The sequence below is a fragment of the Loxodonta africana genome, chromosome 10, assembly GCF_030014295.1.
Source record: "Loxodonta africana isolate mLoxAfr1 chromosome 10, mLoxAfr1.hap2, whole genome shotgun sequence".
Taxonomy (NCBI): Eukaryota; Metazoa; Chordata; class Mammalia; order Proboscidea; family Elephantidae; genus Loxodonta; species Loxodonta africana.
Genome location: NC_087351.1, coordinates 71955689 through 71975228, shown reverse-complemented (window position 1 = coordinate 71975228; position 19540 = coordinate 71955689). Strand labels below are relative to the sequence as shown.

At 37.1% G+C, this 19540-nt stretch overlaps 1 protein-coding gene across 1 annotated transcript in view; it reads right to left on the bottom strand.

Annotated features, from left to right (window-relative positions):
* The window catches only part of LRRC9 (leucine rich repeat containing 9), a 134971-nt gene that overhangs the window by 99167 nt on the left and 16264 nt on the right, over nucleotides 1-19540 (bottom strand). The window contains exons 5-7 of the mRNA XM_064292546.1: nucleotides 16659-16729; nucleotides 9606-9788; nucleotides 3033-3188 (exon numbers count right to left, since the gene is read on the bottom strand). Of these exons, the coding sequence (XP_064148616.1) occupies nucleotides 3033-3188; nucleotides 9606-9788; nucleotides 16659-16729 (410 nt within the window). The remainder of the gene's footprint in view (nucleotides 1-3032; nucleotides 3189-9605; nucleotides 9789-16658; nucleotides 16730-19540) is intronic.

The following is a 19540-nucleotide window of genomic DNA, read 5'->3' as shown; positions in this document are numbered from 1 at the left end:
TCAATATTCTTTGCCAACACTGTAATTCAAATGTATCAATTCATTGGTCTTCCTTATTCATTGTCCAGCTTTCACACGCCTATGAGGCAACTGAAAAGATTATGGCTTGGATCGGGTGCACCTCAGGCATCAAAGTGACATCTTTGCTTTTTAAGATTTTAGAAGCCTTTTGCAGCAGATACGTTGTTTGTTTTCTTGACTGCTGCTTCCATGGGTGTTGACTGTGGATCCAAGTAAAATGAAATCCTTGACAACTTTAATCTGTTCTGTTTATCATAATGTTGCTTATTGGTCCATTTGCGAGGATTTTTGCTTTATGTTGAAGTGTAATTCATACTGAAGGCTGTGGTCTTTGATCTTCATCAGTAAGTGCTTCAAGTACCCCCCACTTTCAGCGAGCAAGGTTGTATCATCTGCATATCACAGGTTGTTAATGAGTTTTCCTCCAAACCTGATGCTGCGTCTTCTTCATATAGTCCAGATTCTTGGATTATTTGCTCAGCATATAGACTGAATAAGTATGGTAAAAGAATATAAGCCTGGCTCACACCTTTTCTGATTTTAAACCATGTAGTATCCCTTGTACTGTTCAAACAACTGCCTCTTGGTCTATGAACAGGTTTCACATGAGCACAATTGTTATGTAGTCTGTATAATCTATAGTTAGTATTTTTCATATTTTTAGATTTTATTTAATACATGGACTTGCATGTATTAAGTGGAAATCATTTGTACATCAAAATGACAGATATAAAATGATTTCCACATAATAGCCTCCTGTGATTTTAATTAAATGACTTTAATTAAAATGATTTAAATTTTATTAATTTTTAAATTTGAGAATCTTTTTTCTAATTATAATAGCAATTAAAACATGCTGATTTTAGAAAAATACTAAATATATTTCAAAAACTTGGTTTGTTAAATTGTGTTTTAGGTGAAGGTTTATACAGCAAATTAGTTTCTCATTAAACAATTCATATATGTATTATTTTATGACATTGGTTGCCCACCCAGTGATGTGTCAACACTCTCCCCTTCTCCCAAGAAAGAGAAGGCAAAAACTTGGTTTTTAATGGCTACCTACTATTTCATCTTAAGAATAAATAATATTTCTCCTGCTGTTAAACATTTAGATAATTTTCAATTTTTTATTGTTATCAATAATGCCGTGATAAACATCATTTTATATAAACCTTTATCCAAACCTTTAAAATAGAGTGCTGGTTCAAAGGCTGTGAATATTTTTAGGCTCTTGATATGTACGACCAAAGTTATACTTCCATCAGTGGTGTAATAGTGTTGCACCCATCTTCACCAGACTCAGCACTACCATGTGCTAAGCTTTGACAGTTCTATAGGTAAAAATGGTTTCCTGTTAATTAGCATTTGGAAATTAATAATGAGGTTGAATTCTACTCTCAAATGTTTATCAATAACTTTTTATTTCTACTTTGTAAAATGCTAGCTTATGTACTTTGCTCAATTTTCTTATTTGGATATTTGCTTTTTCTCTTATTTTACAAGAATAATTTTATACTAAGGACACCAAACCTTCATTTATCATGTTTGTTGAAAACAATTTTTTTAGGTTGTCAATTGTTGCTTAATTTTATTAAAAATTACTTTTTAGTACACAAGAGTTTATTTACTTATTGATTGACTGACTGATCAATCACAGTTAAATCTATCTACCCTATTCCTTTCTGATTTCTAGCATTTCTTTTTTCTGGCAAGCTGAGATCAGTTAGATATCCATCTATATATTCTTCAATTTTTTTAGGTTTTCATTTTTACATTTCATTCTTTTATCCAACTGGTATTTACTTTTGGTATAGTGTAAAGATTCAACTTCCCTACTCCCAAATAGTTGGACTATTTTTCTAATATCATTTGTTGAGTAATTATTATTTTCTCAAATCCCTCTTTTACAATATAAGTTCTCATACATACAAGTTTCTGCTCTGAACTAAATAATCTTTAGTTTTTCAGGGTCTGCTCTTAGTAAAGGAAATCCAATTTATTCTAAATAAACAAGCACACATAATATAGACTACTAAAGCATAGCTTCATTTAAAGTTTCCATCTATTAGTAAAGCTATATCTTAGGATTTTAAAAAAGAAAATGAATTTTGAGTACAGCCTGCTGGTGTCTAATAAAAATGCAGCTGGAATAAGTCTAACAGATCTCTTATAACTCTCTGACTGAATCACAGTAACTACACATCTTTTGAAAAATTTCATAAATATGGAGAAACCCCAAGAGTATATCCCCAGACATCCTTTTAACTCAGTACTGAAGTCACTCCTGAAGTTCAGCCTTCGGTCAAAGATTAGGCAGTAAAACAAACAATAACATGCATAGTTCAACCAAGTATATGAGACTAAGTGGGCACACCAGTTCAGAAGCAAGGACGAGAAGGCAGGAGGGGAAAGGAAAGCTGGACAAATGGAAATGGGGAACACAAGGTCAAGAAGGGAAGAGCGTTGACACATTGCGGGGTTAGCAACCAATGTCACAAAACAATATGTGTATTAATTGTTTAATGAGAAACTAATTTGCTCTGTAAACTTTCACCTAAAACAGAATTTTAAAAAAATCAGGAAGTTGACACTGCTATTAAAAAGAATTTCATAAATAAATATAGCCTACACAGTTTTTGAATTGTATATTTCTAAGCACAGAATGGCGCCCTGGTGGCATAGTGATTAAGACTTTGTCTGTTAACCAAAAGGTCGGCAGTTCGAATCCACCAAGCACTTGTGCAAACCCCAGGGGGCAGTTCTACTCTGTCCTATAGGGTTGCTACGAGTCCGAATCGACTCTACAACAACAGGTAAGCTCAGAACGTAGTTTAAAGTTAAGTTCCTAGAATCTAAACATTGTCTTGAGGGCATACTTAACTTGAAATTCAGTATTAATTTAAAAAAATTATATATATATACAAGTATATAATTTAAAAGACAATGTTACTTTATCTGGTAGTTTTCTTAAAAAGTGACCACTTAAATTTTACAATATTAACGCTTACATTTTTTCTAGCAAAGCTGAATAATTTTATTCGTTCTTCTGGCAACTTTTGCAATTTGGATTTTCGATCTTTCAGTTTTTCAAGGTCTTCATTAAGATGTCTCTGCACAGTTTTTATGCGCATACTGTAATACATTATTTTTTTCATTGTCGTGGTCTAGAAGTAAGACAAAACACAAATTTAGCTAAAACAAGCAAAATTATTTGTTAGTAGTATATGTTACTAGTGGTATTATTATGAGTGTGCCATGTCCTATATAACAATAGAAAGTTTTGCATGTTCAATTACTTATGATAATGACGGAATGATAATGGTTATACAAATTTCCGTATTTAAACTTAATTAGCAAAAAATAATATTCCAAAGATTTTCTTTATGCATAATATTTTAAATGTGAGGCATATTCTCATTTATTCCTAGGGTGACTGCAGAAAGAGACTACAGAAAAATTCAGTTTATACAACAGGATCATTTAGCTAATGAAACAGTATTACTAAAGCAAATATATAATTACATTAATCCTATTTGATCAACTTGGGGAAAAGTAAAGAAATTTAAAAATGTTAAAAGCAAATATAAGGTTACTTAATTCATTTCTTAAAAGTATGGCTAAAAAATAGCACTTAATGTTTCATGCTCCAAATGAATTGGCTTTAGACTGAGAAAATTACTAAATGGTCAATCTAATCTAATTACCTTGAATTTCTTAATACCAATGGATCATTCAAGTATTAATAGGTCTATTATAATAAACTGGTTAAATCCACCATTAAAAAATATCAGTTAACTAGTGCTTGAGACTTAGATAGTCAAAAAGAACCATACAAGGAGAAAACAAACATACCAGGTGCACTATAAAAATATGACCTAGTTTTATGCATTTATCTGAAACAATAAAGCCATTTCTCTTTATCAGGAAATCTGTACTTCAAATAAGTTATAAGGTTTGTACGCTGTTCTGGACATGTATTTTCAATAGATGCAGGCTCTATTTAGTGTTATCTATTTATTGTGATGATTTGAAATAGAGTGAAAAATCAAGCTCCCTCTGAATTATCTGGCATAAAATACTGAATAGAAACAAACATATGGCATGATGAACAAGCCAAATATAATTTTTTCCCCCATGTTCTGACTGCAAATTATGAAGTTCTGGAGCTGAAATCGCTAAGTTCCTCTGTCAAAAACAAGGAATTCATATTCATAGAACAAGTTAAGAAAAAAGTTTCTTTTAGGATGATGCAATATTTTAGGACTGACAGAAAAGTCTCTGATGAGGAAGAGCTTGATTTCTGAGGTGCAAATGAATTAGCTAAATGTAACCAAGGAAATGGCAAATGGTGTTTTTTGATTTTTTGCCTATTTGGAGAAAATGAAAAATCCAATTAAAAATGTTTTGTCAGTGACAACTAAAAAAACTTCTAATGAATTCTTAAATCTAAGATACCAAGAGAACACGGGGTGGAGGTAGGGTTGCCGGATAAAACACAAGATGCCAAGTTAAATTTGAATTTCAGATAAACAATAAGTAATGTTTAATATCATAGTTACTGAACTTACTTTTACTTACATACTTATACTAAAACATTATTGGTTGTTTATCTCAAATTCAAATTTAACTTGGAGTCCCCGAGTCGGGGGGGAACCCTTACTTTTATTTGTTTTTTTAATAAGTTATATAGTGACATGTTTAAAAAAAAAAATTAAAAGATATACAATGAGAAGTCTACTTCCCACACCACCTTCCCATCTCCCCAGTCACAGATAACCACTGATATTAATTTCTAGTGTGTCCCTCCACAGTGTCTTCCAATTTATTTTTCTATTTTATTAAGAATATACATACATCTGAATATAGAAACATAAGTTTTGATATTTTATTGAACTCTTCAAAACTACTTAGTGTGTTGTAGCAATAAAAGCAATAAATAAGGGGTTATCAATACGGGTTTCGGGTCCTTGTTTGAGGGTATATACTAAGATCTTGGAGAAATAGGGAAGAACTTCTTGTAAACTGTAGATATGTAGCAAATCAACTTTGTAGGTTGACTATATATTCCATTTGTGTGTGTGTGTGTGTGTGTGTGTGTTTGGACTTTTGAGAATTAATAATCAATAGAAAGTAATTGTCAAAGTCATTTTCAGGGACTTAGGTAGAACTACTTGCCTGTTTAAGTAGAAAAGTTTTTTATTTTTTTATCTTCAGCAAGCTTTATTTTGCTTGAGTCAAGTAAAAGGAGTCAGCGAGGATCTAAGCCTCTTTGAAAGACTGACTCAAAAAGGGAAACAAGGTTAGGGGTTATATGGGTTCAGGGGAGACAAGACAGTAATGAATATTTAGTAGGCTTCTTCCAAGGGGCGTGTACCTCTCAGAATTGTGGTGTATGCTAATTAGGTTTCACACTCATCTGGAATCTAAGATGGAACCCCCTGATATTCAAGATGGAGTCCTCTGTGCAGCCCTTGGCATCACTTATTATGAGATATAGCGCAAGCGCACTTGATCTTCAGCACTATATTGCCATCTTCACAGGGCTAAGGAAGGTTAAACAACGGTCACACTTTGTTCTTTCGTGCATGTGGAGCCTGTAAAGGAGGAGGGGACTAGAAAAACACTAAGAAGGAGATAGCAATGCATGGGTTGTTTCAATCTTATCTCATGTTGACAGGGTGGGTTCCTGTTTACCCAACTCCTAGATAGTAAAGCTGGTGGCATAGTGGTTAAGTGCTACGACTGCTGACCAAGAGGTCAGCAGTTTGAATCCGCCAGGCGCTCCTTGGAAACTCTATTGGGCAGTTCTACTCTGTCCTATAGGGTCACTATGAATCGGAATCGACTTGATGGCAGTGGGTTTGGTTTGGGTTTTTTTTTGGTTTGTTCAGCCACTGGCACATTTAACCCTATCTGTCTCAATCTCCCCTGAGAGATTTCATACTCATGATTCTTTACGAGGGTGTAGGGGTGGTGGTCTCTTCTATAACTTCTTCAAGCTGACACCAGGTTGTTGGCCTGCCTAGTAGAGTAGAAATCTCTCCCTATCCGGTCTAAAGTTTTGTAAGGACTGGCGGTCTCACTTTCAGGAATGGGCTGGAAACCCTGCATCATCTTGGAATTGTTGTAACCCAGAGGACACAAACTTTATCAGAAGCTTGAGGGGACAAGGCCCAAAAATCAGAAGTATAGCAACTAGGGGGCTCAAAAAGGGTAGAAACCAAGTAATTGCGGGGAGTGCCTCCCGCACTGTCCACCAAATATCTTGGCCTCCCCTTCTTTTGTTTCTCAATCTCACACTATTCTTTAAAAAAGTTTTTTTTAATTAGACTTCAATTATAATGCTAAATTCAGTTTCATGTTTGTACTAAGTTAAAACAAAATCTGATTCATTTACTTCTGTGATGACCAAAAAGAAATTATATTAACATTCAGATATAGAAATACACTCAACTACAATTACAAAAAGATTATTTTTTATAATACTTAATGCTTAAAATGAACTTTTATACATATTAATTCACTGGACCCCACAATAATCCTGTGATGAAGGGTAGGTACTATTACTGTCAAAACCATTTTAATAGTTCAGAAAACTCAAGTTCAGAGAAGTGAAGGACCCTGCCTACGTGATAGGTAGTGACAGATGCAGTAGGGCTTGAACCCAAGTCTTCTGATCTCAAACCCCATGTTCTTCCCTCTGTCCCATACTGAGTCCCTGGAGGTCCTCCTGGTGAGACCTGAATTTACTTGCCGTTTGCAGTTTACACATACTACTGTTTATACAGTCCCTGTATAGCATAGGGGGGAATTTTAAGAATCAACATCACTTTGGTCAAGGCTTCATCACATCAGAGAATTGCCACAACCTGTCATCTTATGAATAGCAATGAAGAAAGCATCCTGGAAGATTATACAAATTCTTAAATTAAAAATACTTTGAGTTTGAAAAATCACTTTGGTTTGAATCAAAAGTTGAGCTATATTATATAATTTTATTTGGACCTTAGAAGGTAAAAATAGGGTAAGCATTTTACCATGGAAAAACTGAAATATAATGACATATAATATAATGACATGAAATATAATGTCAGCAATTACATAACGATTCCTTATTTTGTTCTTTAAACTACACCACCCATAACAGATACATGACTGAGCCAAACACATGAGTATCTCAGACAGAACATCAGAAGAACTTGCTGCTTTTACTTATTTTTCTCAGTTTCCTCCCCTCCCCAACCTCTAACTCCCAAGTAACACACTTCTCCATCCACACCATTCCCTTGGTGATTCATCTAGCCCGTGACTTTAAGTACCATCTTTCTGCTTTCAATTCCCATTTTATATCTCCAACATGGACTTTTCAGCAGATGAGTATATTCAATTACTTACTGAACATCTCCATTTGGATGCTCAAAAGACCACTCAAACTTAACATGCTTAAATTTAGACAGTGATTCTTCCTCCTAAATCTATTCCCATGTTCTTCTTTATCTCATCAAATAGTAAATCTTGCCTTCAGTTGCTTTGGTCAGTATTTTGACATTACTTCTTTCCTCTACACCTCGCACTCAATCTATCAGCAAATCTGGAGGGGTTCCACCTTCTAAATACCATCAGGATTTGATCACTTCTTACCACCTCCTCTACTAACACCCTGTATTAAACCATCACATCTCCCATCTAAGTTACTAGAATTGTCTCCTAACTGGTCTCTGTGCTTTCACTTGTGTCCCTTTAATTGTCTATTTTTAATACATCAGCTGGAAGAATCTTTTTTTTAAAACATAAGGTATCTTGGAGGTATCCCTCTTTTACTCAGAATTTTCCAGTGGCTCCTATCTCACTTAGAGTAAAAGCCAATATCCTCAAAACATTCTACAGAGTCTCACATAATCTGAGCCCTGCCACTCCTGCTTTATCTCTTACTTCTCTCCCCTCACTCGGCTCTAACCACACTAGCCTCCTTGTTCTTCAAATATGGGATGGACTGTCCTGCCTCAAGGTCTTTGCATTTACTGATTCCTGAAAAGCAAGATATTCACATGGTTTGCTCCCCTACTTTCTTCAGGTCACTACTTGAATGTAACCTTATCAGTGAAGCTTTTTCCTAATAATTTTATATAAAATAGCCAACACCCTTCCCCTGTCCCTACCAACAATCCCCTTTCCTTCACTCTTGCTTTATTTTTCTCCATAGTATTTATCACCATCTAACATACTATTTACTCATTTAGTTGCCTATCTGTCTTCTTTCATTAAAATGTATGTGCCAAGAGAGCAGATCTTGTCTGTTTTGGTCATTCTGTATCTCTAGCACCTTGAACTGTGCTTCAGATCTAACAGCCATAAAATATTTGTAAGATAAATGAATTAATCAAATAACTTCTTGAAGCATGTTCACCCTGTTCACCTTCACAGAATCTTTGCTTGATATAAAACTACATAGATGATGATGATGGAAATTTCAAAAATATGGTTGTCACTGCAGAAATTTTGCCTTTAATTTTTTACTATTAGAGGAGATACTGAACCCTAGCCCGCCAATGACTTCGAACATCTGATAATAGACAAGACTCTAGCTCTTTGCTCAGTATTGCAAGACACTTCATTTCTTAGGCTGGGGGCGGGAGAGAGGACAATCTCAATCTTGGAAAAAAAAAAAAGGAGACTGAGAATAAATCCTCAGTTAAGCCAGCAAGAGAAGATAACCAAGTTAAGTTAAATGGACAGACATTCCTATCTATGTTAAGACGATGAATGAGCAACAGGAAAGGATGGGAGGACTTCATCGTAGCAGCATCCACATGCTTAAATGCTTGGCATATATTAAATACTCAAAAACTATTTATTGGGTAATGAACTGAATGAACACAACAAATGGGCAAGATGGGTGGCTCACTGGATTGGAAATATAATGTGGAAAGAATATTAATAAACATGGCGAAACCCTATGAACTCCATTTTGAAATTATAGATCTCTTGGTGATATGTCAACGTGGCCCCCTTATAGGGGTGGTTGGCTGTCAGTGGTAGCCCAGAAACAGCTCTCTTCCAGATTCCAGAGTTGTTATGGTAGCGTGGGTAGATCTACCTATACTTCCAGGGAACCCAAAATCATTAAATTAATAAATAATTAGATTAAATTCTACTTAATCCTCGGCATACTATCATCAATCGTATATATCCTCCTATTTTGATATACAGCATTCCAAATAAAAAGTTACTTGTTTCATTTCTATTTCTATTTAGGCTTAATTAATTTTTATACATGTAGCACCAGTCTAATTACTCTAAACATTGATGATAATTTTTCAGACTTCTTTGCTTTAGTTTTGTATAGATTATAAACAATGTTTTCTATTATTTCAGCTTCCAATACTACCACTGAAATTAAAATTCTAGTAATAATGTTATTATTTATATACTTTTATGTGAAATATGCAGCTCACTGAGACAAAAATACATTTGGTGATAAGAAGTGACAGATAATACTACTTAATTTATGTGGACACAGCCAGAAAGAAAGTTAATTAATTGAACTTCAGTCACAGATACCTGATTAAGGATGTACTTACATCTGCCAGTTCCTTGATTTGCTTTGATGACACATCAAATGTGTCAAGTCTTTGAAGAGAAGGCAAGTGATACAATATATGTGTGGAATAATTACACAGCAGACAAACTGGATTGGTTTTATACTGAGGATCATTCAGTGACAAATCCTTTAAGCGACGCAGCCTGGTTAAGTTAGTGAGGTCCTAAAACAACAGCAATGATAATGTTTAATTAATTAATTGTGACTGCCCATTCTGAAAGGAGGCATTTGAACACTTAAGATCATCTGTAATCTAATATAATGAGTTCTAATTATGAGCTTAAATGTATTAAAGTGATTTAGGTAGCTAAATGTTTTTCTTAATCAACACCCATGGAAGCAGCAGTCAAGAAACCAAATGATGCATTAAATTGGGCAAATCAGCTGCAAAAGACCTCTTTAAAGTGTTAAAAAGCAAAGATGTCACTTTGAAGACTAAGGTGTGCCTGACCCAAGCCATGGTGTTTTCAATCACCTCATATGCATGCAAAAGCTGGCCAATGACTAAGGAAGGCCAAAGAAGAATCAATGCCTTTGAATTATGGTGTTAGTGAAGAATATTGAATATACCGTAGATTGCCAGAAAAACAAATAAATTTGTCTTGGAAGAAGCACAGCCAGAATGCTTCTTAGAAGCGAGGATGGCAAGACTACATCTCACATACTTTGGACATGTTATCAGGAGGGATTAGTCCCTGCAGAAGGACATCATGTTGGTAAAGTAGAGGGCCAGCACGAAAGAGACAAGATGGACTGACAGTGGCTGCAACAATGAGCTCAAGCATAATAACAATTGTAAGGATGGCACAGGACTGGGCAGTGTCTTGTTCGATTGTACGCAGGGTTGCTATGAGTTGGAACCAACTGCACCTAACAACAGCGAAAAAAAGCTAGATACATAAAAAACAGATCAACAATAAAGAGCAAACTCTATCCAACTGTACATTTTAAACACAAAAGATTAAAAAATATTTGCTAAATCATGTATTCCAACCTTGAAGCCAGTCACCTGAGCTCATGTATGCGTGAAGACAACTTTGCCTCCTTTACACAATTCCTCCTGCTAACAATTGCCCCAGGGTACCTGTTGGTCTTCTGCTTCCTTCACCCTTAGTCCCCATACTTACCACCTAGGAGTACTGCTCTCCATTTTCCTCTGCTTCCATATCTGCTCTACTTATCAAAGGCTATGGGGCCCCTGTTCTATTTTGTACAATCACTATGTTATCTTCTCTGGGGACCTTCTTTCATCCCCCCAGGTTGGGGTAGATGCTCCTCCTATGAGCTGTCTTAGCCACTGGCCTTTAGCTTTGTTGCAGATTTATCATACCCTATTGACAAATGCTTGTGCATGCCACAGGGGTCTGTATGGGCTTTGGTCCTAAGTGTACCAACTAAAAACGGTTTTAAAATTTTTAACGTGTTCTAAAAACATATACATATATATGTGTGTGTGTATATATATATGTACATACACACACACATTCAACAGAGAGCATATGTGGCCCTCAAACCAAAAAACCAAACCCATTGTGAGTTGATTCTGATTCATAGCAACCCTGTAGGACAGAGTAGAACTGCCCCATAGGGTTTCCAAGCCTCTAATCTTTATGAAGTAGACCGCTACATTTTTCCTCTGTGGAGTAGCTGATGGGTTTGAACCACCAGTCTTTTGGTTAGCAGCCAAGCACTTAACCACTACACCACCAGGGCTCCTTGTATGTGGCCCACAACTCCTAAAATAATTACTATCTGGCCCTTTACAGAAAAAGTTTGCTAATGCCTGAGATAAACTAACCCTTGAGAGCAGGGCTAGTGTCTTGTATTAATATTGTACTCCCAACACTTATGACTCACATCACAGAAGGTACTAAATTAACATGTGAGTTGAATTGAAGGCTGAATGATTATTGCTTTCCACTAACCTCCGAGAATCCTTCCATCTTCCTCAATATTAGCATTACTGGGGTGATGCCTGGGGTAGGAGGGTGCTACGGTAGGGTTTAATTCGAAAAGATGCAACACCAGTTATGAGAGTCAGAATCAGAGTCAAGGTAAATCCAAAGAACCAGGAGGCATCAGTTTTGAAGATGAAGTACAAATGGAATGGGAAAGCGAGTAGTGAAATCAATGGCGCTAGAGTCAAGAGTAAGACAGGGACAAGTGGCTAATGTGTGTCCAAACTCTCTTTCTGTACCAGTGACAAGTTGGGTCACCGGACTGACCTGGGAGTAGGGCTGAATCCATGGCAACAGTGGGACTACACATAGTTGCTCTGAGAGGAAGATGTCTAGTCAAATTCTGTAGGGGTGAGGAAGATAAGTATAGAACTATTTGTAGCAGGAGCCCTGGTGGTGCAATGGTTAAAGCTATGTGAAAGGCTAGTGGTTTGAAACCATCGGTGGCTCTTTAGGAGAAGGATGAGGCAGTCTGCCTCCGTAGAGATTTACAGCTTTGGAAACCCTGTGGGGTCACTACGACTCAGAGCTGATTTGACAGGACAGGGTCTGTTTGTTTGTTTTCTGGCAGTAAAGTTGCTCTTTGATTATCAGGTGGATATGTTACATCTGACCATCAGTCTGGGGTAGGAGACAGTGAGTGTGAACTCTGAAGTCCTATACAGAAACCTCCCCCCACCTCATCGATACTTAGAAGTCACATGACACTGGAGTTATAGGCACGAAGTCTCTTTGAAAATTAGTATTGTGGTGCCTGGTGTCTATGGAAGGCTGGCACAAAAGTTCTTTCTTATCTAGTCTCATCATGGTTCTTTTCCTCACTCTGTCCCAGCCACACAGGATTTCTAGTTCTTTGAATTTGCCGTGCTCCCTTCTACCACTTAGGACCATCACACGTGCTTCACTTTTGCCTGGAATGCTCTTTCCCTAGGCAATACCCACTCGTGTTCCCTATGTTAGCTTTAACATTACCTCCTCAAGGATGTTTTGACCTGATCTCCCAAACAGGGCTAGACTACACTTCTAAATGCTAACACAGCACTCTGAATTTGTCTTTCATAGCTCCCTCTGATCTTTTCTGCAATTTAAACATACTTAAGTATAAAGCTTTGTTCAAATTTCACATTATTTTCTTGGGATAGATTCCTAAAAGGGAAATTGAGATCAAAGAATATAAACCTTTTTAAAGAATTTGGCATATACTGCCTAAGGAGCCCTGGTGGCGCAGTGGTTAAACATGTGGCTGCTAATCAAAAGTGCTCAGCAGTTTGAACGAACCAGCTGCTCCACTGGAGAAAGATGTGGCAGTCTTGGAAATCCCATGGGGCAGCTCTACTCTGCCCTATATGGCTGCTCTGAGTCGGAATTGACTCAATGCCAATGGGTTTATACATTGCCTAAATGCGTCCTAGAAAGCTCTACTAGTTTAAACTTCTATTGACAGCATATCAGTGTCTGTAACATCCAGTCTTGCTAGCACAGAACAGTATGTCCATAAAAATCCTTATTATTTAAAATATCACTAGTTAAAAGTTGAGTTAAAAGTTAGTTCATATTTATACTTTACTCATTTGCAGTAAGACTGGGAATTGTTTTACGAGTTTACTAGCCATATGAAGTTCAATTCTACAAACTATCAGCTCATTTGCTCTTTTTCTATTGGTGAATTAGGTTTTTTCTTTAATGGATTTAAAAGGACTCTTTCAACAGGATATTAATCCTTAGCTTACTGTATTCACTGAAAATGTAACTTCCCAGGCATTTTTTTTTTTGCCCTTTAATTTTATTATGTGTCTAACAGATCAAAGTTCTACATTTCTAAGCACTTAGTTTGACTTGAAGATTCAGTATATCATGATCTGGCAAAATTTAGAGGGAGAATACAAATATTAATTAATTATCTATTTATTTGTTTACTACTTAGTGATTCATTCATTCATTTGTCTATCACTGGCTATTACCTGTGCTAAGGACCCAGTCCTTGCTACTACTGTCTAAGTGTTTCCGGTTTCAATCATAGCTTATTGCCCACATGTCTAGTCTATGGTCATCTACAACTTTATCATTGCATCAATGTTGGGAGAGACAACTCATCAAGGGCCCTGAGTGTCCCTTCACTTTCTTGCTGGGTATGCTCTTTACCCATTTCTCAGGGTTGAGTTTGTAGTGAACAACCTATACGAATGAGGTAATGTCTCCCCTCACCCTTCGAAAAAGTTCAGGCTTGCTTCTGCTTGTTGTTAAAGAAGTAGATTCCCAAATTCAGTTTTCCTTCATTGTGATGCAAATCCACTTTATGTTCAGCACTTATCTAGGTCTACCAGCATCACCCTCATGGGACTTAGGGGGCATGAAGGATCAAAGCAAGTTAACATCATGCTTATGCTGCTTGTTATGTCATGAATAAAAAAATCCTTTGTCTCTTACTCAGGACTTGTTTCTTCTACAAACATCCATGAAATAGTAACAGGCTAGCTTGTTAGCTTACCAGTAGGGTGAATTCCCAGACCCTTCACAGTTCTTGGCACTCAGTATCTGCCTTTCTTCTTTCTCCATTCAGTAAGGAGCTCATCTACTTGCCTGAATAAGTGCTTGCTGGGTTCTGGGTTTAACCCAGTTTGCTAATTAACCAATCTGCTAAGAGTCAGCAAGCAATCTTGTTGCCCAGCAGATAGAGACCCATGACCATGGCTCTTCCTTGAGACATGGCCTGGCATAATCTTTTTCTAGTATTAACATCCAGTATTTCCATATATACTCTATACTCCAATCAAACAATAATGCTCATGTTACTCAAATATACCCCTTGCTTTCTTACCTTTATACCTTTTTTCATATTGTTCTCTCCTCTTAGAATTCCTAACCTCACCTACCCTTCTCCCCCGCTCCCCACCCGTCCCGGTCTAGAATAGCCTCCTACAATGTCTGTTGAAATTCTGTCTACCCTTCAAGGTTCAAATCAAGTATCTCCTCTTGAGCTGACAAAGAAAATAAAATTTTGTTTATATCTACTTTTAAGATACTTATAATAGTCTGCCTTGTTCTATAGTTTTTTGTTGTCTTCTTATGTTATTTCCTATGATACTGATGAACTAAAAATGATGTCTATGGTGAATTTATTCTTCTTCATTATTTTATAGAGGAAGTGTTTGAAGATGTACTTACAGTCTGAAACTATCAAAATTATGAATGCCATATTTTTAATCCACATTATATGCCATAACATTAAGCCATTTTGTTTTTTTTTTTTCTCTTTCATTCATTTAAAAAAAATATTTATTGACATTTACTACATCGAGTACTGTTTTAAGCACTGAAGATACAGCAGTGAACAAAACAGGCAAAGTTCCGTACTCATGGAGCTTGTAGTCTAGTAAAGGATAAAGATAAGTGCTAAGAAGAAAACTAAACCAGGGAATGATAGGGAGAGTTGCAAGTAGGGAAGAGTAGTGGGGGTTGTTGCTATTTTATCTAAAGTAGGCAGGGAAGGTGACACTAAGAATAGAACATTTGAACTATGACCCAAAAGAAATGAGGGAGTGATCTATGCAGGTATCTGGGACAAGAATATTCCAGCCAGTGTAAACACCCTATGATGAGTGGTGCTAGATATATTCAAGGGACAGTGAGGGGACCAATGTGGCTTGAATAGAGTAAGGAAAGGGGAGAGTGGTAGTTACAGAGACAGTAGGGGCTGGATGTTAGAGTCCTGTAGGCTACTGTAACAATTGGATTTTACTCTGAATAAGATGAGAAGCCAAGAGAGGGTTTTGAGCAGAAGAGTGACTAGATCTGATTTATATTTTAAAAAGATCAGCCTACTGTGTGGATAACAGATTGATAGTAGGTGTTATGGATTGAATCGTGTCCCTCAAAAATATATGTTGAAGTACTAACCCCTGGTACCTGTGAATGTGACCTTATTTGGGAATAGAGACTTTAACTCTATCAGTTAACATTATCAGTTAAGTTAACATGAGGTCATCCTAGAGTAGGTTGTGTCCTAATCCTATATGACTGGTATCCTTATAAAACAGGAGTAGATATACAGAAACAGACACACAGGGGAAAGAAGGCCATGTGAAGATACATCTATAAGCCAAGGAATGCCAAGAAAAGCTTGGAGGTACCAGAAGCCGGAAGAGACAAGGAAGGATCTTACCCTAGAGCCTTCAGAGAGAGCCCTGCTGAGTTCTGAAGCAGGCTTCCAGACTCTAGAACTGTGAGACAATAAATTTCTGTTCTTATAAGCCACACAGTTTGTGGCTTTTGTTATGGCAGTCCTAGAGAACTAGTACAGTAGGGAAGGGGTAAAGAGGGAGACCTGTTAGTAGGCTTTTTCAATAATGCAGGTTAAGGATGATGGTGTCTTCAGCTAGGTTGGTAGTGATGCACGTGGTAAGAAGTAGTCAGACTCTGGACATACTCTGACAGTGGTGCCAATAGAATTTGCTGATGGATTGGATCTGGGCTATGGCAGAATGAGAGAAGTCAAGAATGATTTAGATTTTGGCTTAAGTTACTAGAAACGGAGATGGCATTTAGAGAGGTGGGGAAGCCTGCAGAAGAAGGTTTGGTGCAGAGAAAGTCAGTTTGGGTTAGGACAGGAGATGTCTGTAGTTCTGGTGAGTCCTCAGGGAAAGCAGTAGTATCAATCAAGGGATAATCAGTAGATAAAGGACACTTAAAGTCAAAAACAAGATGAGATTATCCAGAGAAATGAGATAGAATGATAGAAATGAGAAGAGATCCCAGGACTAATGTCGGGAAATCTATTTGGGTGCTACAAGGGGACAAGAAATCAGGAAACTGAAAAATTATAGCCAGAAAGACTAGAGGAAAACTAAGAGAAAGCGGTGTTCTAAAAGCCAAGTAAATAGTTATTTACTTGGTTTTAATAGTTTTAGAACATCAGGACCAATTTAATTTGGCTAGCTCTAAAGCTTCCTAGAGGGTCAGGTATCCCAAAATAATTAAATTATTCCTTAAACAGGGGTTATTTAGTCCATTTCTTCAATAAGATGATTCACTACCTAGGTTGAAAAATAAAAATGAATTATTCCATTTAAACATACCTTGAAAGAACATATTTGGTTTCCAGAAAGGTTTAATCTTTCCAGTTGTTCATTTGGGTCAAGACATCGACCTTTAATTTAAAAATAACATTAAAGAAATATTAAATTTCTTGTTTTAACTCCTGTTCATATCCTGTCATGTTTGAGTTAGATATAATCATTTCTACATATGAATACCCCACGTGTCTGTCAGTTTTTCATCCTGTAGGGGCTTGTGTGTTGCTGTGATGCTGGAAGCTATGCCACCGGTATTCAGATAACAGCAGGGTCACCCATGGAGGACAGGTTTCAGCTGAGCTTCCAGACTAAGACAGACTAGGAAGAAGGACCCAGCAGTCTACTTCTGAAAAGCATTAGCCAGTGAAAACCTTATAAAGAGCAGTGGAACACTGTCTGATACAGTGCTGGAAGATGAGCCCCCCAAGTTGGAAGGCACTCAAAAGATGACTGGGGAAGAGCTGCCTCCTCAAAGTAGAGTTGACCTTAATGATGTGGATGGAGTAAAGCTTTCGGGACCTTCACTTGCTGGTGTGGCATGATTCAAAATGAGAAGAAACAGCTACAAACATCCATTAATAATCGGAACCTAGAATGTACGAAGTATGAATCTAGGAAAATTGGAAATTGTCAAAAATAAAAATGGAATGCATAAACATCGATATCCTAGGCATCAGTGAGCTGAAATGGACTGGTATTGGCCATTTTGAATCAGACAATCATATAGTCTGCTATGCTGGAAATGACAACTCGAAGAGGAATGGTGTTGCATTCATCATCAAAAAGAACATTTCAAGATCTATCCTGAAGTACAGCACTGTCAGTGATAGGATAATATCCATACACCTACAAGGAAGAGCAGTTAATACGACTATTATTCAAATTTATGCACCAACCACTAGGGCCAAAGATGAAGAAATAGAAGATTTTTTTATCAGCTGCTGCAGTCTGAAATTGATCGAACATGCAGTCAAGATGCATTGATAATCACTGGAGATTGGAATGCGAAAGTTGGAAACAAAGAAGAAGGATCAGTAGTTGGAAAATATGGCCTTGGTGATACAAACAATGCCGGAGATCGAATGATAGAATTTTTCAAGACCAATGACTTCTTCATTGCAAATACCTTCTTTCACCAACATAAACAGCGACTATTTTTTTATACATATGGACCTCGCTAGGTGGAACACACAGAAATCAAATTGACTACATCTGTGGAAAGAGACGATGGCCGACTGTGGAACAGACCATCAATTGCTCATATGTGAGTTCAAGATGAAACTGAAGAAAATCAGAGCAGGTCCACGAGAGCCAAAATATGACCTTGAGTATATCCCACCTGAATTTAGAAACCATCTCAAGAATAGATTTGACACATTGAACACTAGTGACCGAAGACCAGACAAGCTGTGGAATGAAATCAAGGACATCATCCATGAAGAAAGCAAGAGGTCACTGAAAAGACAGAAAAGAAAGAAAAGACCAAGGTGGGTATCAGAGGAGACTCTGAAACTTGCTCTTGAGTGTGGTTCAGCTAAAGCAAAAGGAAGAATACATGAAGTAAAAGAACTGAACAGAAGATTTCAAAGGGCCTCTCGAAAAGACAAAATAAAGTATTATAATGACATGTGCAAAGAGCTGGAGATGGAAAACCAAAAGGGAAGAACACGCTTGGCGTTTCTCAAGCTGAAAGAACTGAAGAAAAAATTCAAGCCTCGAGTTGCGATAGTGAAGGATTCCATGGGGAAAATATTAAATGATGCAGGAAGCATCAAAAGAAGATGGAAGGAATACACAGAGTCATTCATTATACCAAAAAGAACTAGTCAATATTCAACCATTTCAAGAGATGGCATATGATCAGGAACTGATGGTACTGAAGGAAGAAGTCCAAGCTGCTCTGAAGGCATTGACGAAAAACAAGGCTCCAGAAATTGATGGCATATCAATTGAGATGTTTCAACAAACAGATGCAGCGCTGGAGGTGCTCACTCATTTATGCCAAGAAATATGGAAGACAGCTTCCTGGCCAACTGATTGGCAAGATCCATATTTATGCCTATTCCCAAGAAAGGTGATCCAACCGAATGTGGAAATTATAGAACGATATCATTAATATCACATGTAAGCAAAATTCTGCTGAAGATCATTCAAAAATGGCTGCAGGAGTGTATCGACGTGGAACTGCCAGAAATTCAGGCCGGTTTCAGAAGGGGACGTGGAACCAGGGATATCATTGCTGATGTCAGATGGATCCTGGCCGAAAGCAGAGAATACCAGAAGGATGTTTACCTGTGTTTTGTCGATTATGCAAAGGTATTTGACTGTGTGGATCATAACAAAATTATGGATAACACTGCGAAGAATGGGAATTCCAGAACACTTAATTGTGCTCATGAGCAACCTTTACATAGATCAAGAGGCAATTGTTCGGACAGAACAAGGGGATACTGATTGGTTTAAAGTCAGGAAAGGTGTGCATCAAGGTTGTATTCTTTCACCATACCTATTTAATCTGTATGATGAACAACTAATACGAGAAGCTGGACTATATGAAGAAGAACAGGGCATCAAGATTGGAGGAAGGCTCATTAACAACCAGCGTTATGCAGATGACACAACCTTGCTTGCTGAAAGTGAAAAGGACTTACTAATGAAGATCAAAGACCACAGCCTTCAGTATGGATTACACCTCAACATAAAGAAAACAAAAATCCTCACAACTGGACCAATGAGCAAGAAAAGATCATGATAAATGGAGAAAAGATTGAAGTTGTCAAGGATTTCATTTTACTTGGATCCACAATCAACAGCCATGAAGCAGCAGTCAAGAATCAAAAGACGCATTGCGTTGGACAAATCTGCTGCAAAGGACCTCTTCAAAG